The sequence below is a fragment of the Nelumbo lutea genome, chromosome 2, assembly GCF_056320005.1.
Source record: "Nelumbo lutea isolate HS-2025 chromosome 2, American lotus-T2T, whole genome shotgun sequence".
Taxonomy (NCBI): domain Eukaryota; kingdom Viridiplantae; phylum Streptophyta; class Magnoliopsida; order Proteales; family Nelumbonaceae; genus Nelumbo; species Nelumbo lutea.
The window spans coordinates 6990030-7017529 of NC_142685.1; the positions used below are offsets into that span (position 1 = coordinate 6990030).

Here is a 27500-nt window from a genome sequence, read left to right on the forward strand (position 1 = left end):
ATGCCCCAAGTCTTGCCAATCAGTATATAGTCCACACTTGTGCCTTGTGGATCCTCAAAGACAACTCCATTCTAATCATTAAAAAAATGTCTGAAATTCATACCCCTAGAATCCTCTATGATATGATCCAAGAATTGGCATTCATTATTTTCTTTGACAGCACCCACCAAGTAATGTTTCTTCTTAAAAAATCCTCTTATTCCTGATCCTTCCTGATACACCAACAAATGGTAAAGGTTTGATGCACCACAAAACACTTACTTCTTTACTGTGACCACTAGTTGGCTAGACATCAACCAAGGAGCGAAAGCCAGGGATAATGCATTGTCTTTTAAACAGCTTGACAAAGTGCCACCATACATCTAGAGGGGCAATAGATGAGAAAGTGATCAATGAACTCGTTTGATTCACACAAGGAGCACATTCTTCCCTTTGGGTATCATATGATTTATGAACAGGAGTTTCCCAAAGTAAAAATCCACATAAAGAGGAAAACTTTAGGGGGGATTGGGAGCCCATACCCAATGCCATGGAAAAGGGACATCAGGCCCACAAATGGAAGACATAAAAGAAAGATTAGTAGAGAAATTTCTGTTTGGGTTAGGTTAACATTTGCACAAAAGACTCTACCTCACAGTCATTGGTATTTCTGCATAACCTCACTACCCTTTGTGTGCATTATGTAATTAGCAAGACTTGACATGAATCATGACACTTGAGGGGACTCTCCTGTTTGTCACATCTGTAATATGTGATTAATGGACCTTGGCCCTTATGGTAATATTTGGGGCACCAATGGTAAATCTTTTATACTATATAATTAGATAAATATATAATCAATATTTATTCTCTTATTCGTTTTTGCACTGATTTATGCATCTACATTTAAATGTATAATCAATCTTTATTCTCTTTGGGCCAGGTCTTGGGTTTAAATATTTGATAAGTCTCAATCCCTTTGTATGTGCCAAGAAATCTGCACAAGTTGAGTCACCATGACCAAAATAATGAAATTATATTCCCTCACAAACTTGGAACACTCCTCCAATTCTTAATGATCCTGTGTTTTCTAAACTGCATCCATCCAAGTTAATCTTGGAATTAAACCTTAAAAACCCGGTGGTCAAGGGAGGCTCAGATGTAATTGTGAGGTAGCTCACAGAAAGCGGGACAGTTTCTTCGAAGTATAGACACATTATGAAGGAAATTAAGGAGCTGGATAGAGAGCTGCATATAGTTTATATATGGGCTCTGAGATCAGCCAACTCATTGGTTGATAGGCAAAACAGGGTGCAACTAGGGATTATTTGTATTGGGGTGTAATTGACCAGGGGAGATGCATAAAAAGTGTATAGTTAGGGTGATTGGCAGTTGGCACATTACTTTTTATATTATTCTTTGTATTCGTTTACTCTTAATTTAACAGTTTTTCATCTTTACCAATCAAAAGATAATAATAAAGACTACCTCCTAATTGGTGCATCAGTTACCTTTTCATGTATTCCAGCCAAGGTGGAATTTTACTCTTGATCTGCCACCTTGCATGGCTGTGGTTTAATATATTTTTTCTCATTGATGTGACTTAAAGCTTCATGATCTGAAAACAAGATGAAGTCTTTCTATACCAAATAATGCCATCCAAATTGTAGCAATTATGCCATAGCATAGAGTTTGATTTTATAAGTTGAATATCAAAGGCTGCTACCATCTTGGCTGAAAACAGATCTATGCCAATCCTCAATGCATCACAATCTACTTGAAACACTTCCTCAAAAATCAGGTAGAGCTAGGAATGGTGTCTTTGAAATCTTCTTCTTTATTTCATTGATATTGTCCTTGACTTTTGGGTCCATTGAATTTGACTTAATAGGAGGAACTTTGGTGCTGAAGTTGTGGATGAAGTGACAATAGAATACAAGGTTCTAGGCCTGTTCAAGTTTGCCTTGACCTTTGATTTGGGTGCATTTTCATCTTTCATTGGGGTCAAATTTATTGACATTGTCTTTTAAAGAAACTATAGGTGTTACTTTGCCCATCATCACTATCATTATACACATCATAATGAGGTATATCATTTGGATCAGTATCTCTTTCATCATCATAGTCTCCTATAACCAAGAACTTCTTTCCCTCAGAACTATGAGCCTCCTACAATCCCATGACTAGACTCATAGCACTTTAAACAACAGAAAAAAGAACTGCTGGTCTGATTTCTATCAGTTGGACCAGATTTAGTCAGTCAAGTTATAGGAATTGCAAGATGGTTTCTTGGAGCAGTAGGACCATGCACTGATTTGTGATCTAAAGTTCTGAACATGATTAAAAAGCAGGAAATTCTCCATTAACCTTTTCTTCATCTTCCCAAGTTGCAATGTTAGGTTTTCTTTTTTTGTTGATACCTGATTAGCAATTGGTACCACCATCCAGAAGTTTGACACCTTTACTTTAAGGAAACAAGCTCTGCCTTCTTATCCTCTGGCACATAATTATGCTCAAACATTTTATCAGTGGTGGCCAACCAACTGGTGAACTCCTCAGCTTGCAAACCATCATGACATTCTAGAATTTATATCTTGAAACCTCAACCCCAATTCAGGCTTCCAATTCAGATGGCTTTCTATGTGGTTCTTAGTCATGAAATGGGTTTCCACATTTATCCTCCAATCCGTCATGCCATCATCAGTCAAGTTAGCACTTCAACTTGCCTCCTTTATGTTGCTATTATCCCTTGAGCATAGATTCCTTATTGATCCATGGCTGTTATACTTGTCCTTTTTATTGTCTTCGTGACATGTAACAATGGAAAGGAAATAAGGTGAAACTTGAGAAGGCTTTGGTTGTACATTTGTTAAAATTTGAAGGGATTCAGGCTTTATGCTGTGTAAATTCCTCAAATGAGGTACCCATCTTGCACCCCTAAAAAACAGATGGTAAGCCACCATTTGTGGGTCCAGGCCTTGAGGTTACAAGAATGTTACTGAGAATACTAAAATAAGATGAAGACAATAACAATAAAGAAAAGAGAATCAAGGAGTAAGTATGTGGCTGTGAGAACAGCTCGACACCCCCCCAAAACAAATCGAATAGCAAGCTGTTTTCTCCAAATCTCTTGGAACAATAGAAATCTTTTACTCTCTTCAACAACAACTGTTTCCAAGAGGCTTACAAAACACATCTATAGTTTCCCAAAAGAAAATCCTATAAATTTAGATGTTAGTCTTTTCTTCTGAAATAACTTAAACCATAAATTAAGATTCTCCAGAAAAATTGGACAGACCTACTTTCAAGTGACCACGTGATAGTAACATGACAATTTAAGTTAATTTTAAGATATAAATGAGTAGAAAGCTTGCTGAATTAAAAAATATGAAATAAAAGGAGTTTCTTGAAGAAAGAAGGAAGAGAGAAGGAGAAGAAGAGAAGTTGAAAAGAAAGGAGAGAAATAATCTGGCCGCTCCTTTCACTTATTATTTATATTAAAATAATAGAGCAATACTAAGACAACTATGCCCTTATAGGGCGGCAAGACATAAAACAGCATATATAAGACACAAAAACATAATAAAATTTGGACTCACATAACTACTGTGGTCCCCGCCTCCTATTTAACAACTAACATAAAACATCTACTCTTAGAAAACATCATAAAACCGATTAATCTTCAACACTCCCCCTCAATTTGAGAGTAAATGTCACACATTCCCAACTTGCGTAGATCATGTTCAAGCTTGTTCTTTGCCACCTCTTTAATGAGAACATCAGCCAGCTACAACTCTGAAGAGACATAAAACAGACTTTTCCGGCTGTTACCCTTTCTCTTATAAAGTGTCTATCAACTTCAATGTGTTTTGTCCTATAATGCTGAATTGGATTGTGGGCAATATTGATTGCAGCCTGATTGTCACACTATAGCATCATAGGTTCTTCTGCTTTCACCCCGATCTCATTCAAAAGAGATCTAACCCAAAGAAGTTCTGAGACACCATGACCCATGGATCTATACTTGTTAGACAGTTTTGTATGCCCTTAGCTTCAATAAAAAATGATGTACTTTATGAGTTTATTGTAAATGAATAAAAGTGCATATTTGATTCATGTTCCCTTGGTATGTTTCTGTGTAATACCCTTAAACTGGACACTTAATGAGACTCGTGTTAGTTTAGAATATTCACAGCCAGTGGGTCGGTCTGGGGAACCTATCCTGACAAGGCTGACATTGTGGTGCCACCAAGATGGTTGGGGTGGCCTGTCTCAGCTACCAGGGTGAGACCTTAGGCACATATGGTGTAGGATTAATTGAATCTTTGAACTGGACCAGATTTTCAGTATTGCCCTGGACCTTGGAGATTGATGGGCAAAACTAGAAAGTTACACCCGACCCCTAAACTCGATTATGATACTGCACTAAGTGTGGGATTGGGCTATTTTTGATATACCATTCAGTGAGATCCTTAGCGGGGATCAAAACCTGGGTATGTTGGGATAGTCTGAGAATTCATTCGAGTGGGTGATCATAGTGACAGGATCAATCCCTTTGTCGGACAAAGGTAATGATCGGGGAAGCACTCTCACTGATGGAAACCAAGACTGCCGGCAGTCGATTTCAATCGTTGAGATTTGTTTTGCAAAATATATTTTATATGAGATATAAAAGTATATATTTAATGGTTTCTAAACGGTTTGCAAAAGGTTTTAATTCCCGGGATCCATATAAGCAGAGAGTGCAACACTGTTCCTTGCAGCCGAGGGAGAGGTCCTCTCTTGTCGGGCAGTGTATGATCATTATGGGTTGAGAGGTTAAGGGTGATAATACCTGATGGGCTAATCTTGCATCTGCCCACAGTCCTTAGGTGTTACAAGGTGGTTTGGCCCAGGGACCACTTAGGGTAAGTGTTGGGCCCATAGAGCCAATGAGATGGGTTTCAGGGGGTGCACTGTCCATAACAATGTATTCGGCCAGGCCTTGTAACAAAGTCTGGGCTGAACCCATGTGGCTGATGTGTAGATCAATGTTTGGGTCCCACGCCATACAAGGAAGCCCAACTAGGCAACAGTTTGGAAGGCTAAGTGAATACATAAACTTAAATGGGCCTTAAACCCATTTCGAATTGGGCTGATTTGATTAGTCACTTAAAGGGGTGAATTTTGAGATGGATCAGCTGATAGGATTGGGCCCAGACCCTATCCACTTAGAGAGTCCAAGATCTAAATAAGATTTAGATCTGGAAGCCTCCTAATTAGATTAGGAGATGGCTGATCTGATCTGCAAATAAGATAAGGGTTATCCCTTATCACTTAAAGGGACTTCTAATCCAAATATGATTTGGATCACCAACTCCTAATGGGATTTGGAGTTGATCCCTTTAAGATTATAAAAGGAGGAGGGGGCGGCAGCCTTTAGACATGCAATACACAACTTCTGTCTTCAGAGCTGAAATCACAATAAGAGAGAATTCTGCTCCCTGCGAATACTCTCTTACCGCATCCTTCCTGCAGCCGCCGCCTCCAGCAGTTCGATCTCCTCCTCTCTACAGGAGTAATCAAGATTCGATCTTGATACCAATCTTTTGGAGAAAAGATTGGTTGGAGTTGTATTCACAAGCCATCCAGTTGATTCTTGCGAAGGGTCAAGTTCTTTTGGAAGAACACTGTTGATTCTACTCCACCCTGCACTGTGCCATCTTCAGTGGGAGCAGATTTTGGAACCTTCCTTGGGCGTGAACACTTCCACTGGGAGATACTGTTTCTCCGTATCAGGTATAATCCCTCCCTACTCCTTTTGGTTAAGATCTGGTTCAGTTTATGGTTCAAAAATGATCATTGAAAATATGATTTTCTAAATAGGGAATACGATTCCCAGTTGAAGGGAGAGAAAATTTTTTGAAATTCGCCCCCTTATTCCGCAATCTTTGGGCGTCCATGTGATGGATATCCTATCCCTTCAATACTCAGCGTCTGCACTTGACCTTGCCACAACCGCTTGCTTCTTACTCTTCCAGGAGATCAAGTTTCCACCTACAAAGGTACACACTCCTAATGTAGACCTCCTGTCATCTAAGCATCCTGCCCAGTCTGCATCTGTATAGGACTCTAGCTTCAGATTCACATGATTTGAGAAAAGAATCCCTCTGCCAGGGTGCTTTTTCAGATATGCAAGTATCCTCTCAATAGTTTCCCAGTGTTGAACCCAAGGTGAATGCATGTACTGGCTCACAACACTGATAGCATAAGAAATATCTGGTTGTATCATACACAAATACAACAATCGGCCCACCATTGTTTGATATCTCCCTACATCCTTTACCAACTCACCACCCACACCATTAACTCTGTGATTTGGATCAATAGGAGTGTCTGCTGGTTTGGTCCCCAACCTCCCAGTCTCCCGCAATAGGTCAAGTACATACTTCCTTTATGAAATGAAGATCCCATGCTTGGATCTTCCAACTTCAATCCCCAAGAAGTATTTGAGCTCACCAAGGTCTTTGATCTCATTTTCTTGCTGCAATGATTTTTTTATATCATCAATCTCTTCCAAATAATTTCCTGTCACCACTATATCATCCACATACACAATCAGAATTGACACCAAAGCATCTCTCCTCTTCACAAAAAGAGTGTGATCAGACTGTGTTCTGTGTGTATCCAAAATGGATGAGTGCCCCTCTGAACTTGTCAAACCAAGCCCTAGGTGACTGTTTCAATCCATACAGAGATTTTTTGAGTCTACACACCTTTCCCTTACCAGCATTCTCATAAAAGCCTGTTGGAATGTCCATATATACCTCCTCCTGTAAATCACCATTGAGGAAGGCATTTTTGACATCAAGCTGGAACAAAGGCCATGAATAAGTGACTGCTAGAGATAAAAGGATATGAACTGAACTCATCTTAGCTACTGGTGCAAAGGTTTCCAGATAATCAACACCATAGGTCTGAGTATACCCTTTTGCTACCAACCTTGCCTTGTACCTCTCTATCTTGCCATCAACCCTATACTTCACTGTGACTACCCATCTACATCCGACTGTCTCCTTGTCTGGGGGGAGATCAATTATTTCCCAAGTTTGGTTTTTAACCAAAGCATCCGTCTCATCTTGCATGGCTGTTTTCCACTCAGGTTTAGAGAGAGCCTCAGTAACATTCCTGGGTATAGACACAAAATCCAGGGAAGAAAGAAAAACACGGTAGGAGGGTGATAAGGCACTGTAGGAAAGATGGTGTGAAATGCAATGGGCTGTACACTTTCTCTTCCCCTTACGAAATGCAATGGGAAGATCAAGATCAGTGGGATCAACTGCAACAATGGTGTTAAGGATTGGAACATTATCATCAGAAAACATAACAGGCTCAGGCTCAAGAGGAATACCTAGAACTGTATCTTCCGAATCTGGAGTTTCAGAAGGACTGATAGAGAATGGTGTGGGTTGAGGATGTGTGGAGTCAACCATCATCTGTCGGCGCTGATATTTTTGTGAGGCTGCCCGTAGTGGCTCAGGTAATGAAACTGGAGGTGCAGGTGCTGGTTGAACTGATGGAAGTGCTAGCTAAACTAATGAAGGAGCTAGCTGAACTGATGAAGGCACCAAAGAAACAGGAAGAGGAACTGATTATGAGTTCTCCTCCCCAAAACTCTCCCCCTGAGGAGAACCACTCGAGAAGAAGAAGGTGGATTCAAAGAAGGCAACATTCATTGTGACAAATTTGCTCATCGACACTGGGTCATAACAGCAATACCCCTTTTGGTTCTGAGCATACCCAAGAAAAACACATTTCTTGGCCTTAGGATCCAATTTCTTGTGATGAGGGCCAAGAATGTAAACAAAGGAAACACACCCAAAAACCCTCAAAGGTATATGTAATATCTCCCCATCTAGAAAAAGCAGACTAAATGGCACCTTAAACCCCAAAGTCCGTGAAGGAACACGGTTAATCAAATGCACGATTGTAAGAACAACATCTCCCCAGAACTGCACAGGAACTGAAGCACACACTATAAGACTCCTTGCCACCTCCACAATGTGTTTGTTTTTTCTCTTAGCAACTCCATTCTGTTGTGGTGTATATGCACAACTGCTTTGATGAATTACCCCATATTCTAGGAAATACGTGGTCAGCTCCTTCTCAAAGAACTCTCTGGCATTATCTGATCTAAAAACCTTAGTTCTCACTCCAAATTGTGTAAGAACCATCTGGTGGAACTGTCGTACCAAGTTAGGAACCTCATCACTGAAAGAATGGTAGGATCCATCTAATGGACGCCTAGAAGGGTGCGGAAAGGAGGGCAAATTTCAAAAAAAAATTTCCTACCTTCTTCCAACTGGGAATCATATTCCCTAAATTTAGAATACATTATTCAAGGATCCTACTTGAACCATAAACAAACCAGATCTGGACCAAAAGGAAACATGAAGGATTATACCTGATCTGGAGAAATAATATCTCCCAAAGTTGGTGTTCACGCCCAAAGAAGTAACCAAGATCCGCTCCTGCTGAAGATGACATAGCTGTGGATGGAACGGAACCAGCAGGGTGCGTCCTACACACTGGATTCTTCACAAGAACCCTCTGGAAATCTTGAACACCGAATCCTTTTTTCTATCTTGCAAGACTATTGTCAAGAACTGCTTTCTTGACTTCCTGTTGCTGCAAAGATCCAATCTTCCAACAGGTAGTGGCGGTGGCTGAAGGAGGAGAAGTCCAAGGACGAAGAGGGCAGAACTGTCTCTTCTCTCTGGAGTCTGTGAGAGATCAAATCTTAGATTGCAGGATGTATTTCTTGCTTACTCAAAACCCCTAGTTCGAAATCTGATATTTCTGCTAGGGTTTTCTCCTCTTTCTTCTTGATTAAGAAACCTCCCAATATTTTTGGGAGTTATCCCAATCCAAATCAGTATTTGGATAGAGGTTAATCTTAATCTTATCTGCAGATTAATTTAGTTAACTCCTGATCTTATCAGGAGGTTACCAGATTCAAATCTAATTTGAATTTGGTCTCTTAGAGTGGATAAGGTCAAAGACCCAATCCTTTTACTAACACTAATCTCAGATTCGCCCTATGAACTGGTGATCATATCAGCCCAGTTCGAAATGGGCTTTTGGCCCATTAAGTGTTCAGTGTTTAACTAGTTTCCAAACTGCTGCCCAGTTGGGCTTCTTTGTATGGCGTGGGACCCAAGCATTGATCTACACACCAGCCACATGGGTTCGGCCCAGCCTTTATTACAAGGCCCAGCCGAATTCACTAAAAGACTCAGTGACCCCCTTGAGCCCATCACATGGACCCTATGGGCCCAACACTTACATTAAGTGGTCCTTGGGCCAAGCCATCTTATAAAAACCCAGGGACTGTGGGTAGGTGCAAGATTAGCCCATCAGGTATTATCCTAAATGGTCTTACACTTAACCTCTCAGCCCTTAATGATCAAGCACTGCCCGACAAGAGAAGACCTCTCTCTCGGCTGCAAGGAACAGTGCCGCACTCTCTACTCACATGGATCCCGGGAATTAAAACCTTTTGCAAATCTTTTGAAACCATACATATACAATATATATATATATATATATATATATATATATATATATATATATATCTTATTTTTGCAAAACAAAATTCCAACGATTGAAATCAACTGCCGGCAGTTTGGTTTCCATCAGAGAGAATGCATTCCCAATCATTACCATTGTCCGACAAAGGGGCTGATCCTGTCACTATGACCACTCACTCAGATGAATTCTCAGACTGCCCCAACATGTCCAGGTTTTGACCCCCACTAAGGATCTCACTGATTGACACATCAAAGACAGCCCGATCCGACACCTAGTGATGTGTCATAATTGAGTCTAGGGGTCAGGTGTAACTTTCCAGTTTTGCCCATCTGTCTCCAAGGTTTAGGGCAATATTGGAAATCTGGTCCGGTTCAAGGGTTCAAGCAATCTCATGCTGCATTTGCCTTGGGTCTTACCCTGATGGCCGAAACAAGCCATCCCAACACTTGGTGGCACATCAGTATCAGCCTTGGCAGGATAAATCTCCCCAGACTTATCCAATGGCTGTGAACATTTAAAACTAACACAAGTTTCTAAAAGTGTCCAGTTTTAGGGTCTTACATAGAATTATACCAAACAATATGAATAAAAAATGCACTTTAATTTATTTCCACTAAATAACAAAAGTACATCAAATCCGATTGAAGCTAAGGGCATACAAGACAGTCTAACAATCACGTGATCTCATCAAATATATCCAAGAATGTCATGTATAATCATCCACAAACAAGAGAAAGTAACAAAATCCTCCCATGGAAGGGAGATATGATATGGCCCCCATACATCAGTGTGAATAATATCAAAAGGAAAAGTACTTCTTTTATTACTTGGTTTAAAAGACTGTCTACAATGCTTTCCTAACTGACTACTCTCACACTCCAAAGTAGATAACTAAACAGATTCAAACAACTTTGGGAAAAGACATTTCAAAGAACTAAAAGAAAGGTGTCTCAAGCGATTGTGCCAAAGCATAATCTGGTTCTATGACTCTGGCCCACTACTACTGCTGCTGCTAACATGATGGCCCTGATGTCTCGGAATCTCATCCAGAAGGTAGACTCCATTCACCTCACGACCACTCCCAATCATCTTCTTTGACTCCAGATCCTGCAAAACACAATTACCAGGAAGAAAGGTTACAGAACAATTCAAATTCTTTGTCAAAGAATTAACAGACAGTAGGTTGGTATGAAGTCTGGGGACATGTAAAACAGAAGACAGAGTTATATCATTGGTCACTCTATCTGTCCCTTTCCTAGCAATGGGAATATGTGAACTATCTGTTGTAGAGACTTTGTCTCTACCAGAACACAACTGATAGGAATTGAAAAGGGTAGGGGCATTAGTCATGTGCTTAGATGCTCCCGAGTCTATAATCCAAGGAGGTCCCTCCTTACCTAAAGTGGATGCAAGATTTGCAGTTGCATATGAACTACCTGTATGTGCAAAGGAAGAGGTGTAGCTGGCTCCTGCATTTTGCGGTCCATCTGGAAGGCTAGTGCTAGGTGAATCTTTCTTACTCATAAGTTGTCGAAACCTCTCCAATTCTGTCCTCATTACTGCTACTGCAATGGATTCCCAATCCGTTTGGGAAAGAGGGACCGAAAAGTCTCTTGTAGTGGCTACATTTGCATTTCCCTTCTTGTTCCATATCTGGACAGGCATAAGATTTGGGTGAAGCTTCCAGCAAGTGTCCCTATTATGCTTAGGTTTCTTGCAATAATCACACACCAAGTCCTTCTTATCTTCCCTTCTAGTCTCACTACTCCCCCTGTCTCCATTCAGCTTAGGTTTTGTTGTACCAACCATAGCCGACTGGTCAATCCCAGGCTGTCTCAGCATTACATTCCTCCTACTCTCCTCTCCAAAGACAAAGGCATAGGCTTGAGAGAGTGCCACACCGTCCCTAGAAAGACTATGTTGCCTAGCAATGTCGAATTCAGGGTTCATCGCTGCCAAGAACTCAAAAACCCTATTCCTCTCTACCAGTCTATGATAGGTTGCTGCATCATTTACACTTTCCCATACCACAGTTTCTAAGTGATCTATTTCCTGCCATAGGGTTTTCAGCATGGAGAAATACACAGCAAGAGGTTTTTCTCCTTGTTTCATACTTATCACCTGATTCCTTAACTGATAGACTCTGGCTTCATTTTGTTTCTGAGAGTAGGTTTCAGTCACTCCATCCCAAATCCTGATATTCCAACTCTCCATGTTACTTCAAATAGTTCAACAGTAAGAAAAAATAGATTGGAAACCTTCCAAAAACAATTTAATATCACACACACAGAAACAAACCCTTCCGGAAGAAGAAAAACCTAGATGGAGAGAAATCTCTCTCCTCCCCACGCCTCCCAACATAGAGAAGAGTGAATCGATCACTTCAGGAGGCTTAGAAAAATCCAAAAACCAAACTGCACTCTTCAGAAAATCAAAATAAAGCTAACAATACCTAGATGCCCAAGATCAGATCAAAAACAAAGAGTCCAACTTTTCTGGGACTCTTCTCCGTACTCTAGTTCTTCCTAATTTTGATGCCAAACAGTAGATCAGCCCTTTATTACTTCATGCAGTCGGCTCATCTAGGGCTGCATGAGAATGCTTCTAGAAACCCTAGCCGCTGCTCTAATACCAAGTAGAAAGCTTGCTGAATTAAAAAATATGAAATAAAAGGAGTTTCTTGAAGAAAGAAGGAAGAGAGAAGGAGAAGAGAAGTTGAAACAGCATATATAAGACACAAAAACATAATGAAATTTGGACTCACATAACTACTGTGGTCCCCACCTCCTATTTAACAACTAACATAAAACATCTACTCATAAAAAACATCATAAAACTGATTAATCTTCAACAAAGTGATATACATAGATGGCAAAACATAAGAACATGGAAAACAACTAACATAAAACATCTACTAAAAATGTTTTTATCTGCTTCACACATTCTATCTTTCTAAGAAATCTAAAGCTAGCTAGATTGCATCAAATCTCTAATATTAATGTTCTTACAATGTTGGACAAATGTATATATGATCATTATCTCAACATTGACAGGCAAATGAAAATATGGAACACATCAGCTGCAAAGCAGAGAGAACTCAGCAAGATGCTAGATGAATGGTAATGTCAATATTACTCTGTATGTTATTCTCGTTTATCTCTTAATTATGTTTTCTACCATCTGCCTCTATTATTGTTGTTGCTGCTGCTGCTGCTGTTTTTCGTATTGGAGCATTTTTAATGAAGCATGTTTTTCTGTACTAGTACCAACAAAAGTAACTTGCATTTTTTACCAGCAAGTTATGCTTTATCCTATAGTTGCATATGATTGATTACTTTTCATCAATTATGGGATCCACATGCCTCACTATGTCAGACTGCACCATTTAAGTGCATGCACTTTTAATAATGCAACAGTGTTTTCTGCACCAAAGAAATCATATAAGTATCATTCTCTTTTTTTAGGGTGGTGAGTTATATCACTGTGTTAAGCAGATAGTTCTTTCATATACAGGGCTATATACATAAGAAGGAAGTGTGGGAACAAAGAACCATCATCATCCATGTATCTTAGCGAAGCAGAGCCTTTCCTGGAGCAATATGCAAAGCGCAGTCCATTGAATCAGTCTTTGATAGGATCTGCTGGGAACTTAATAAGAGCTGAAGACTTCTTGGCTATTATTGGAGGCAGGGATGAAGAGGGTGACCTTGATAGAGAGCAGGAAACAACGCCTTCAAGCCCAGGTGCTACAGTCAAGGACTTAGCCCCTAAAAGGGAGGGTCTTATTGTATTCTTTCCAGGTGAAGTTTTCCCTGTATGGCTTGAAGCTGGATTAGTGTTTTATATGCAATCATAAAAAAATAATGCATGCATAAGCATAACAACACTATTTCTGCACTTCTTATTGCCTTTTGGGTATTAGGACTAGCTTCAACAAGTATTCTTCAGGGTTGGAATATCACATATTGCATGTGTAATGTTAAGATATCTAAGTTCTGAACTTTTATTATGCATTTCACTTTACATCTCTCCATTTTCCTCCGTTATAGAATGGTCTATCAAATCTTTTATGCCTACCTGAATAAAATGAGGGAATGCACACTGGTTACCAAATGTAGCTTGTTTCTGTACCAAAAAAATGTAGCTTGTTTGAAACCTTCTAAGTTCTGGCTTACGTACTATATTGTTCATTGAACAGTGCCAAATTACCAATATGCAGTTGACTATCCTATCTTAGGTAGTTTCACATTTGAAGAGTTTTTGGACACTTGTAGGTACTCCCACCCAAAAGACCTGTCCTTAAACTCACCTAATATAGGTTCTATACTTTTATTTTATTCGTGTACTTTGCTGTATTATTTTATTCCTTAGTACTACATTTGTAAAATTTCTACTTCTTTAAAGTAACAAAAGGTATATGACTAAAAATTTTACATCTCTCTTTGTTTGCACTCTATGCATCCACCCGTTAACCATCTTGAATTAAATTCTATTTCAGGAATACCAGGTTGTGCCAAGTCTTCACTGTGCAAGGCAATTCTGAAAGTTCCAGGTGGACTTGGAGATGACCGACCTATCAGTAGTCTCATGGGTGATCTTATCAAAGGTTTGTGGTCTGGTCATATGGATATTAATTCATTGTAATAAGATGCTCTCTGAATCAACTATGGAAGGTCGTTGTATTTGTAGTGAGAATGGGCCGAATGGGCCCTAGTGTTCTTTATTTCCTTTAAGTAGTGTTTAAAAGCTATGTTTCTTAGTTACGGGCCTTCTTTTATTTTCTTTAATTATTTATTTAGTGCTGGACACCCCATTAAGGGCATCCAAGTAATTGTACTTAGAATTATTAATAAAAGTGATGAAAGGGGGCTAGAGAGAGAGGTTCGAATTCTTCTTTTCTCTCTTCCCTTCTTTTCTTCTTCCACAACCTATTGCTGAAACTTCTTTTCTTCTTCTTTCTCTTTCTCTCTTTTCTTCTTTTCTTGCATTATCTGAATTACTGTAGGTGTACTTTTCAACTTGGTATCAGAGCAGGTTCTTACTTTCGACTTTTTCTCCTTCTTTTCCCATACATAATGTGTATGGAGAACTGACTGGTTGATCAATCAGATACTTATGCAACTCAGTTAGGAAGGTCTTTGGAGAGTTTTGTGGAGGTTTTTCATCCTTAGTCGAAACCTAGTGTAGGTTCTTGGAGATTTTTCCCAAAAACCCTAGATAACTGGAGAAACCTTGTTATAGGTTGTAGAGACAGTTTGAACCAGGCACTTGGGGATCAGAGGTAAGCCTTTTGTTATCTATTAGGGGTGGTTTTGGTTGGATTGAATTTTGGAACCTCTGGAAGGGGCAGTTGAAGTTTCCCCCTTTCTCCCCATCTCGTAGGACCTTGTGAAACCCTAAATTTGGGGGGTTGAGAGGTTATTCTTTGTTAAGAATAGTAAATCTAGCCTAGTAAAGCCCTAATTTGATTTATATTTGCATCTGTTTACCCAATGGAGCAAATGGGAGGGGAGACCAAATATTCCACAGATTCCGGGTTTGGATGTGGGGGTTCAGTGGAGAGTCTTTTTGGGGCTATGACTATTGTGAAGCTAGATGGGGCCAATTATCTAGCTTGGTCTCAATATATTAGGATACACGTGTGTAGTAGAGGAAAATGGGGTTACATTATCGGGAGCAAGAAGAAACCGAAGGAGGATGATCCTACCTATGAAAGGTGCTTGCAGGAAAACTACACAGTAGTGGGTTGGTTAGTGAATTCTTTGCAACCACACATTAGTCAGCATTACTTGTGGATGGAAACTGCAAAAGAAGTGTGGGATAGTGTCACAAAGACCTATTCTCTAAAGCTTAATGTTGTTCGAGCCTACAAATTGAAGCATGATGTGAATAATTTAGATAGGGGGAGAAGCCCTTAGCAGTCTACTTCTCTATGCTGAAATCTCTTTGGCAAGAGATTGATATGATGGAGACTGTTGTTTGGGGTTGCAAAAAGGATGCAGAAACATATAGGAGGTTGGTGGAGAGAAACCGGGTATTTGAGTGCCTCACCGAACTCAACTCGGAGTATGATATTGTGAAGCAGAATGTTTTATCAAAGGATGGGGTGACTTTGTCTCAGGCATATGCTATGGTGAGCAGTGAGGAGAGCAGAAGACATGTTTAGTATGTTGAGTCATAGGTTGATCACTATGTTAATGCGGGGATGAAGTTGAAGGTTAGCACTGAGAAAAAAGATGTTATTTGTGAATATTGCAAGAAGCCTAAACACACTAAAGACACATTTTGGAAGATGCATCCAGAGCTCGTTTCTACCATATTCAAGAAAGAAAATGGTGAGAAAAGGGTTGAAACTGGAAAAGATGGAAATGCAAATGTAGCCACCTCTTCACAAGGTGAACAAGGACATAGTGGAGTGAAGTCAGTGGGAGAACATCTTGCAGCCGCCAATGCTGAATATGAGAAGTATGGCCAAATCATCAGTCACTTGGACCACTACTATAGCTCCTTCAGAGATTGAGCCTTCCTTTGCAAATCACTCAGGTATTCATGCCATTGCACATCATGCTTCTGTCTCAGGTACTCATAAAATCCCTTGGATAATTGATTTTGGTGCTTCTAACCATATGACCGGTGTTTCATAGTTATTCCCTCTTACCAACTTCTTTCTGACCAGGATATGTTATTCGTTGCTGATGGCTCCCTAGCCCCTATCATGGGAAAGGGAGGCATTAGGACTTCTAATGCCCTAACCTTATCATATGTTCTTCATGTACCAAAACTTAATATCAATTTTCTTTCGGTTGGTAATTTGACTAAACCCCCAAATTGCAGTATGACCTTTTTTTTCCTTTATATTGTGATTTTTAGGACATGGAATCTCAAAAGGTGATTGGGAGGTGGCCATGAGGCGAATGGGATCTATCTGTTAGACATGCTTGAGCAGAGCCAAGTACAACCTAAGAGAACCGCATTTGTTTTCGAGTCCACTAGTCGTATTATGTTATGTCATAGTCGTTTGGGTCATTTGCCCTTTTCTTCATTAAGTCAGTTGTTTCCAGAGTTATTTAAAGGAATTAGTCTATCGAGTCTTCATTGCGAGTCTTGTGAGTTCTCAATGCATTGTAAGAGCTCTTATCCTTCAAGTAATAAAAGATCAACAATTCCTTTTAATATTGTTTACTCTGATGTGCGGGGGCCTTACCATTTACCATGTATGGGTGGGTATAAATATTTCATCCTGTTTATTAATGATTTTTCACGATATACTTGGATTTACATTTTGCACTCTCGGTTTGAAGTGCCTAAACTTGTGCAATGGTTCCATGAACACATATACACTTAGTTTAATACCCGCATTAAAATATTCCGGTCAAACAATGCTAAGGAATATTTTGAGAAAGACCTTACCTCCTATCTTGAGAAGTTTGGGGTTATTCATCAGAGTTCTTGTGCCTACACTCCACAACAAAATGGAGTAACAGAGAGGAAAAATAGATACATTGTGGAAGTTGCAAGGAGCATTCTTTTTGCTACCCATGTTCCTTATTGACCGCATGCCTTCTCCAATCTTGGGGTTAAAATCTCCCTTTAGAGTCCTCTTTCCTAATGTTGAAATTTTCTCTATTCCTTTGAGGGTCTTTGGTTGCACTTGTTATGTCCACACTCCCAATTCCAAAAGACACAACTTTGACCCCAAGGCTCAAAAGTGTTTCTTCCTTGGTTATGCCCTCACACAGAAAGGATATTGTTGTTTTGATCCCATTAGTGGCAACCAGTTTGTTTCCATGGATGTCACCTTTGCAAAGTTAGTTGTTGGTTCGGCTGTTATTAGTGTTTAAGTTGGTCTTAGTTGTGTCTTATGTTCTTAGTTATTGGGCCCAAACCTGTTTAATGTTTTAATTGTTTTATTTGTCTAGGTGTCCCATCACTAATCAGGGGCATTCTAGTCTATTCATGTAATATTATTTTATAATCTTCTATATAAACTTGTTGGGTCGGCATAAGAGATTATGCCACCTCTCAGATTTTCTTCTCTTCTTCTTCTCCGTCGTCTTTGACTGCTGTAATCCAGCAAACATGGTATCAGAGCAAGGTTCGTTTGTCTGATTACGGAGCAAGGTTCACTGTGAAGAAACCCTAGGGCTGACCGTAGAGCACAACAAGGTCTGTATCTAGGGTCTCCCTTGGTTGTAGGGCCCAAAGGGAGTTTGTTCCAGAAATAGATGCCCCACTAGACACCTTACAGCAGGTAGTAGTCATTCGGCTGCTAAGAGAGATCTGTGTGGAACAGATCTAGGTGGAAGGGCTGACTTCAACAGTCCTAGTTCAGTTCGTACAGTTGGTCACAGTCTACTACAGCAGAAATCGAAGTCCAATCCAGTCCAGTCCAGAAGAGTTCAGCACTGTACAGAAGTGGAGTGTTCTTGGTTTCAGTTCTGTTACAAGGGGTTTTCAGGCCTGCAACAGCTTCGGTAAGTCTGAAATTGTGCTTGTTGTACTGAGTTTTTTCAATTGTGATCACTGTAAGAGGAAGGATATGTTTTCAATATCAGGGGAAGTGTCTTCTAGGGATAATAGACCTGGTGGGAGGTCTCCTAATCTAGAAAATCCAAATCTGCATAGCTTACAGATCACCAGTGTACTGTTAGATGAATATAATTTCAGAGAATGGTCTGTTTCAGCCATGCTCTTCATTACTTCCCGGGATCTTACGGGTTATCTAGATGGACAAAAGAAGGAACCTGCAGTGGATAGTGCTGAGTATGCAGTATGGCGTAGGGAAAATGCTACCGTTATGTCTTGGCTGCTTGCTTCGATGACTTCAAGAGCGGCCAGGACTGTTCAGCACTTTCCGACTGCTGCTAAGATTTGGGAGAAAGTCTCTAAAACTTATGGACAGAGAAAGAACAATGCCAGAATTTATAGGCTGAATCAAGACATTGCTGCATTGAGAGAAGGAGACATGACAGTTGCAACATATTTTGCAACCCTAGAAGGATTATGGGAAGAACTCGATCACCATCTTATTCTTGATTGGGAGAATGCAAAAGACAAGGAGAGGCATGACAGACAAATTGAGGAGGGTAGAGCCTTTAAGTTCTTGGCTGGCTTAGACCCAATGTTTGAGAGCATAAAGTCTCAAATTTTGGGAAGGGATGAACTGCCAAATTTACATCATGTCTATTATCTAGTAAGGAATGAAGAGGTTAGGAAAGAGATGCAAGTTGACATTCAAACACAGCCAGCCGAACAGCCTGTTGAACATTCAGCCCTAATTTCTTCAAGCCAAAAGGGGAACAAGCATTCAGACAAGAAGCATCTTAAGTGCTCTCAATGTGGTGGTGAAAGGCATGTGAAAGAGACTTGTTGGGTTCTTTATCCTCATCTGAAACCAGCTGCTTTAAGGAAAGACAGGAAGCCCCAGAAGAATCAAACAGCAAGTGGGAATCATGTTACTAGTAACAGTGGTGATAGCTCGAAGAACACATCTATAGTTGCATCTTCTCCCATGGGACAGATTGCTAATTTCCCCACATCCGAATCCTTGGGTTTCACTGCTGATGAGGTAGAAGTCCTTAGCTGGGCCTTAACCCGTCTAAGGATTAATTCTCTTGCTTCCGCCTCTCTTGCCAAATCAGGTATAGTCTCTGCTTATAGTACAACTAGTTCTATTGGCTCTACTTCTTGGATTATTGATCCTAGTGCCACTGACCACATGACACACATGTCCTCTTTATTTTCTTCTTACCAGTTGATGTCTGGCCAAGCTAAGATGAGGGTTGCTGACGGTTCCTTCTCCACCATCTCCGGGAAAGGGGGAGTTGACCTAAGCAAGAACCTCTCTCTTCAATCTGTTCTACATGTTCTCAATCTTACTTCCAATCTCTTATCTGTTTCGAAGCTTACCAAGAATTTAAACTATAGTGTAACTTTCTTTCCTACTCATTGTGTCTTTCAGGACAGATTGACGAAGAGAACGATTGGGAGCGGTCATGAGTGTGGAGGTCTCTACTATTTTGATGCAGACATAAGTTCGGCCTTACAATCATCTGCTATCAGTAGTCAGAATAATGGGGAGTCAATAGCTAGGTTACACTTGTGGCATGCTAGGCTAGGTCATTTACCTTTTTCATCATTGCAAGGGCTATTTCCTTAATTGTTTAAGGGTATTTCGAGTAAAAGTATAGTTTGTGAAGTGTGTCAGTTGTCAAAACAATGTAGAACTCCTTATCCAATTTCTAGTAATGAAATTCAAGCTCCTTTTGATTTGGTCCATTCTGATGTTTGGGGCCCTTCACCCCTTGTTTCTATGGATGGCTTTCGTTACTTTATCAGTTTTATTGATCACTATTCACGATGCACATGGATCTACTTGTTAAAAGGATGTGATGAAGTGCCACAGATAGCCATGGCATTTTGTAAAATGATTGAGACTCAATTTGACAATGTTGTGGAGGCATTCGTGGGAAAAATTACTGCCGCCGGCAGCAGCAGTGAGGGGGGCCCACACAACAGCTTATCATGCCACGTCAGCTCTTCTTGCCAGCTCGCCAATAGTTTACTTATTCCAGTTCTGTTCTTATCTATTAGAGATAGGAACTGAGTTCTGTTAGAAGTCTATTAGAAGTAGGAGTTCTGTTCTTACTTATCTAGTTCTGTTCTTACTTATCTATTAGAGATAAGAACTGAGTTCTATTAGAAGTCTGTTAGAAGTAGGAGCTTGATTTAAAGTTGGATTGTCCTAGCTTAGCCGAATGGAGTAAGGAGTCTCCTCTTGTAATCTCATATTTAAGGAGCTGTGATTTGGGAATAAAGTATTCAGTTTCCAGTCAAGAGAAGAGTGAGGAGAGTTCGGGTGGTCTCTTGGACAAATCACCCATTCGGTTTTCCACAATAGGGTCTGCACGCAAGGGAAGGCACAAGGGGAAGCAAGAGGTTCTCCCCATGGACCGACCCGTGACGAGATCCTACGCTCGGGCCCATAACATTCTGGTATCAGAGCCTACCATCATGGGGGAACAGGAGCCGCTGTCTTCCAGGGTCCACGAACTGGAACATAGGCTCGCAGAAACCAGCATGGAGGTTCATGAAGTCAAGGATGATGTCCGGGAGTTGCGACGCCTGCTTCTCCAACAAGGACAGAAGTTCTGAGGGAACCGCCACCACAAACAGTCGCCGTCCGGACTGGGTAGAGACGTCCAGCGAACAGCAGACCGCTGCTCCGGCAGCCGCAGTTATTCCCATGTGTAACTAGCTGGAATTCCCATCTTACAACGGCACCAGAGACCTGTTAGGATGGCTGTATTGCTGCAAACAGTTCTTCCGTAATCAGCGCACTGATGACAAAGATAAGGTCAGTCTGGTCGCCTTCCACCTATCAGAAGAGGCGCAACTCTGGTTCTACCGACTGGAGCAAGAACCCGGGCTTAGTTGGGGGCAGTTTAAATCATATTGTTTCCTCAGGTTCGGACCACCGTTGACAAGCAACCCGCTGGGCGAGTTAATCAACCTCAAGAAAACTGGAACCGTGGCAAAATACCAATGCTAGTTCCAAACCCTTCTCGCCAGAGCAACCTCAGTTCGTGCAGATCAACAAGTCGATATGTTCACCGCGGGGCTAGCAGAACTCCTAAGAGTGGACATGGAGATGCAACACCCTCCCAACCTGGTCACAACCATGAACCTAGCATGCACCTTCAAACGCAAACTACAACTCAGCCACGGAACCTTTAGTATGGGGCGGCCTCCATCAGCATGGGCATCCCCGGAACCACTCGGAATGGCTCCATATCCAGCAGCCAGCCAAGAATGGAAGCCACAGACGAGCACCGATTCCAGATCAGCATCCAGTGTGGGGAGCAGTGTCGTTACACCCCCTATTAAGCACTTGTCCAGGGCTGAGATGGCAGAACGCAGGGCGAGGGGGCAATGTTTTAATTGCGATGAACTCTACTCAGTAGAGCACAACTGCAAGAGACTTTTCTGCCTCCTGGTGAAACAAGAGGAAGATGAGGATGAACCCCCTTCATTGGAACCCGATCCAGGAGGGCAAAGTCATTCCACCTATCCGGGATTCCTTTGACGGTGTTTCTCGACACCCATCCTGAATTCGAGCTTGAGAACAAGCTCGTAGTCCAAGAGGGGAGTAATGTTGTGGATTCATTCGTGGGAAGAATTACCGCCGCCGGTAGCAGCAATGGGGGGGCCCACACAGCAGCTTATCTTGCCACGTCATCTCTTCTTGCCAGCTCGCCAATAGTTTACTTATTCCAGTTCTGTTCTTACTTATCTATTAGAGATAGGAACTGAGTTCTGTTAGAAGTCTGTTAGAAGTAGGAGTTCTGTTCTTATTTATCTAGTTCTATTCTTACTTATCTATTAGAGATAAGAACTGAGTTCTGTTAGAAGTCTGTTAGAAGTAGGAGTTTGATTTAAAGTTGGATTGTCCTAGCTTAGCCGAATGGAGTAAGGAGTCTCCTCTTGTAATCTCCTATTTAAGGAGCTGTATTTGGGAATAAAATATTCAGTTTCCAGTCAAGAGAAGAGTGAGGAGAGTTCGGGTGGTCTCTTGGACAAATCACCCATTCGGTTTTCCACAATAGGGTCTACACGCAAGGGAAGGCGCAGGGGGAAGCAAGAGGTTCTCCCCGTGGACCGACCCGTGACGAGATCCTACGCCCGGGCCCATAACATACAAGAAGATTAAGCAATTCCGTTCAGACAATGCTGCAGAATATTTTGAAAGATTGTTGAACTTGTTCATGGAGGATGCTGGCATGATACATCAGTCGTCTTGTGTTAGTACCCCTCAACAAAATGGGGTTGCTAAGCACAAAAATAGGCATTTATTGGAGACCGCTCGAGCTTTATTATTTCAGCACAAGGTGCCCAAGCACTACTGGTTTCAAGCTGTCCTTACTGCATCATATCTGATAAATCGGATGTCGTCCAAGGTGTTGGGTATGAAAACTCCTTTCTCTATTCTTTGCCCTAATCTTCCAGATTTTCCTCTTCCACCTAGAGTCTTTGGTTGTGTGTGCTTTATACACATTAAGGATCCGAAGAAGTCCAAGTTGGATCCTAGGGCTACGAAAGGAATCTTTCTTGGTACTCTCCTACCCAGAAAGGTTACAAGTGTTATGACCCCATCACCAAGAAGTATGTCACAAAATATGTGATATTTTTTTAGTTTCACTCCTATTTTCATTCTTCCCAGAATCCTCTTCAGGGGGAGACTAGTGGGATAGAAGAGGATTCTTCTTTGGATTCTCCTCCCCCTCCTGTTTTGTGCCTCTCTCTACCTCGAGCCTTCCATCCTCTCCTCCTGATCCTCCTGGTTGTAGCATACCGGGTGAAACCAGCAATGCTCCCATTACTCTTGATGTTGCAGATGTAACTGGAGACACCAATAAGCAACAGAAAGATATATGAATCACCTACAACAGAAGGAAAAAAGACCCTCCAACTCATGGAAGCAATCAATCGGACTCGGATCAATTTGCCTCAGCAACTTCAGGTAATCCTATCCATCATACTTCTGATTTGGGTCTCCCTATTGCTCTTCGTAAGTCTACCCGCTCTGGTACTATCCGACACCCCATTGCTGAATTTGTCTCTTACTCATGTTTATCTCCTCGTTATTATTCCTTTGTGTCTACTCTCTCCTCAGTACATGTTCCTACTAGGTACTCAGAGGCAGTGTCTGATCCAAGATGTAAAGAGGCTATGAATGAGGAAATGAAAGCAAAGACTTGGGAATTAGTGGATCTACCAGAAGGGAAGAGCACTGTAGGATGCAAGTGGGTGTTCACTGTAAAGCATAGGGAGAATGGGTCCATTGAAAGATTCAAGGCCAGACTTGTGGCAAAGGGGTTTACTCAAAAGGAAGGGATTGACTACAAAGAGAACTTTGCTTCAGTTGCGAAGCTTAACACAATCCAGGTCTTATTGTCATTGGCTGCAAATTTCTCATGGGAGCTACATCATTTGGATGTAAAAAATGCTTTTCTAAATGGTGATCTACGTGAAGAAGTATTTATGGATCCTCCACCATGTTATGGCTTTGATGGGAAAGTATGTAAACTGAGGAAAGCATTATATGGTCTTAAGCAGTCTCCTCAGGCTTGGTTTGAGAGACTTTGTGGGGCCATGAAAAGAGTGGGATACACTCAGAGTGGTGCAGATCATACTTTGTTCATAAGGAAACAAAATAGCCGACTTACGGTGTTAATCGTCTATGTGGATGATATGGTGATTACAGGGGATGATCTGGAAGAGATAAAAAGATTAAAGGAGTTCTTGGCTTCTGATTTTGAGATCAAAGACTTGGGCCATCTAAGATACTTCCTTGGAATTGAATTTGCTAGATCAAAAGAGGGCATCTATATATGTCAACGAAAGTATGTTCTTGACCTACTAGAGGAGAGAGGTATGATGGGGTGCAGGCCAGCAGATACTCCAATAGAGAAGAACCATGGTCTTCTCACTCGATTGGATATTGCTTATGCTATACATGTTGGTTGGCAACGGAAGTATGTTCTTGCCAACCAATTTTTGATAAAGAAATATACCAAAAATTGGTTGGCAAGTTGATATATTTGTCTCTCACTCGATCGGATATTGCTTATGCTATGCATGTTGTTAGGTAGTCCATGCACTCTCTAAAGATTCCTCATATGAGAGCAGTGGAAAGAATTCTCAGGTACTTGAAGACTTGCCCAGGAAAAGGAATTCTGTTCAAAAAACACAACAAAATTGAAATTGAAGCATATACTGATGCAGATTGGGTTGGTTCTATTGGGGACAGGAGGTCTACTTCTAGGTATTACACATTTGTTGGAGGAAATCTGGTTACATGGCGAAGTAAAAAGCAGAATGTGGTTGCCAAATCGAGTGCAAAGACTGAATATCGATCTATGGCCCATGGTGTTGCAGAACTGCTGTGGCTTAGAACCCTTCTTGGTGAGCTCGGGGTAAAAGTCGAGTGTCCTCTCAAGCTGTACTGTGACAACAAGGCTGCCATCAACATTGCAAATAATCCAGTGCAACATGATAGGACGAAGCACATTGAGATTGACCGGCACTTCGTTAGAGAAAGAATTGTCTCAGGAGAACTCCGCATTCCTTATACTCCTTCTGAGATGCAGATTGCAGATGTGTTAACTAAAGGACTAGCTTCAACGAAGTTCTCAGACTTACTTGGCAAGCTAAACATGATTGACATCCATGCTTAGCTTGAGGGGGAGTGTTGGTTCAGCTGTTATCAGTGTTTAAGTTGGTCTTAGTTGTGCCTTATGCTCTTAGTTATTGGGCCCAAACCTCTTTAATGTTTTAATTGTTTTATTTGTCTAGGTGTCCCATCACTAATCAGGGGCATTCTAGTTTGTTCATGTAATATTATTTTATAATCTTCTATATAAACTTGTTGGGTCGGCAGAAGAAATTATGCCGCCTCTCAGATTTTCTTCTCTTCTTCTTCTTCTCCCTCTTCTTTGACTGCTGTAATCCAGAAAACATTAGTTCCTTTTTATAGTCATCCTTCTAAAGAGGAGAGATCTCTCGAGTTGTTTTCCTCATCCCTTCCTTTACCAACTCCAGTTGAGTCTTGTGTCAAGCCGTCCACAATTACCCCCATTCCCATGGAGGGATCCTCTCCTTTGAGGCCTTCCTACTAGTCCTCTAGTTGTTTCCACTCATCCTATTCTCCAAAAGTGGTACTAGCGGCAAAGGCTAAGGCAAACACAGGTCTATCACACACCTCCAGTTGAGACTCAGGCATTCTCGATTACTGAAGAGAGGACATGTTCATCACCTCCTCCACCATCACCCTTGTTTCCAAACCTTGACCTACCCATTGCTTTGGGAAAAGGTAAGAGGAAATGTACAACTCATTATATTTCCAAACACCTTTTCTACAGCTTGTTGTCCCCATCCTACTATGCCTTTCTAGCCTCCATTTCCTCTCAATCCATTCCAAAGTCTGTTTCAAAAGTCTTATCCACACCAGATTGGAGGGATGCTATGAGTACTGAAATAGAATCCCTTCATAGAAACAATACCTGGGATATTGTTGACTTTCTAATTGGGAAGGAACCTGTTTGGTGCAAGTGGGTTTTCACTATCAAGTATCGTGCAGATGGGTCAATTGAGAGGTATAAGGCTCGGCTTGTTGCCAAGGGATATACCTAGGTGTATGGGATTGATTACACTGAGACCTTTCTCTAGTTGCTAAGATGACTTCGATGAGAGTTCTTTTATCCTTAGTTGTGAGCTATGATTGACCTTTGTATCAATTTGATGTTAAGAATGCATTTTTGAATGGTGATCTCACTAAAGAGGTATATATGTCCCTTCCTCCTGGTATATATGGCAAGGAAATGTCGGGTAAGGTGTGTAAATTGAAGAAATCACTTTATGGCTTGAAACAATCTCCATGTGCCTGGTTTGACAGGTTTAAGACTGCTCTGGTTCAGTTCGGCTACACTCAGACTCAATCAAATCATACCCTCTTTGTTAAGAGAAAAGGCACTCTGGTGACATTCCTTATAGTTTATGTAGATGATATTGTGGTTACTAGCAGTGATACAGAAGAAGTTAGTGCTCTCAAGAAGTTTCTTAATTCTGAATCTGAAATTAAAGATTTAGGGGAGTTGCGGTATTTTATGGGCATTGAGGTTGCTAGGTCCAAGGAAGGTATCTTTATTTCTCAACGAAAGTATGTGCTAGACCTTCTTATCGAGATTGGAAAACTTGGTGTTAAGCCTGCCTCTACCCCTATTGATGTGAATCATAAACTCTCAGTTAATGATGGAGAACTTTTAGTTGATAGGGGAGTGTTTTAGAGATTGCTAGGGAAACTTCTTTATCTATATATGACTCGTTCAGACATTTCATATGTTGTGAGTGTCATTGACCAATTCATGCATGCTCCTAGAGACACACATATGGCTGTTGCAAAAAGGGTGTTTTGCTACCTTAAGAGAACCCTAGGAAGGGTATATTATTTGCTAAACATGGACGCATGAAGGTAGAAGCATACATATGCTGATTGGGGAGGAAATGTGGATGACAGGAGATCCACATCAGGATATTGTGTTATGGTAATCGGAAATATTGTTTCTTAGAAAAGCAAAAAGCAGTCAGTGATTGCTAGATCTTCAGCTGAGGCAGAGTATAGAGATATGACCCATGGTGTTTCTAAGTTGTTACGGATTAGATCTCTCCTTAATGAGATGGGTGTTTCATGTGACAAGCCACTTATGTTGTATTGTGATAACCAAGCTGCTATTTACATTGCTCACCATCCAATTCAGCATGATAGAACTAAGCACATTGAGCTAGACAGGAGAGAGTGGCTTCTGGAGAGGTGTACCTACCTTTCATTGCATCAAAAGAGCAGCTAGCAAATTTTCTAACTAAGAGAATCCCAAAGGCAATGCTTCAACATTACGTAAGCAAACTAAGCATGATTGACATTTATGCTCAGCTTGAGGGGGAGTGTAAGAATGGACCGAATGGGCCCTAGTGTTCTTTATTTCCTTTAAGTAGTGTTTGAAAGTTATGTTTCTTAGTTATGGGTCTTATGGGCCTTCTTTTCTTCTTCCACAACCTATTGCTGAAACTTTTTTCTTCTTTCTCTTTCTCTCTTTTCGTTTTTTTTTTTTTTTTGCATTATCTGAATTACTGTAGGTATAATTTTCATCTGTATTAGCCATTGAAATGGCTTATTGTTGAATTTTCCTATTAAGCATGTGAATATTAATCAAAGTCCACATCTCATTTCTATATGCTCTCTGAATCAATCTGTATGCTTGAGGGATATAAACATGGCTATGTTATGGAAGTGGTATTGGAGGTTTAATAAGAATCAGAGCAGCTTATGGAGTAGGGTTATTAAAGAAAAATATGGGTGTAGAGACATGGGATGGGATCCAGGTGATGTATGATAG

The 27500-nt window shown here is 40.9% G+C and overlaps 1 protein-coding gene across 1 annotated transcript in view; it reads left to right on the forward strand.

Moving 5' to 3' along the window:
* The window catches only part of LOC148868323 (tRNA ligase 1-like), a 139351-nt gene that overhangs the window by 63702 nt on the left and 48149 nt on the right, over positions 1-27500 (forward strand). Inside the window, exons 16-18 of the mRNA XM_088968420.1 lie at positions 12603-12668; positions 13063-13349; positions 14048-14155. Coding sequence (XP_088824546.1) covers positions 12603-12668; positions 13063-13349; positions 14048-14155 — 461 coding nt within the window. The remainder of the gene's footprint in view (positions 1-12602; positions 12669-13062; positions 13350-14047; positions 14156-27500) is intronic.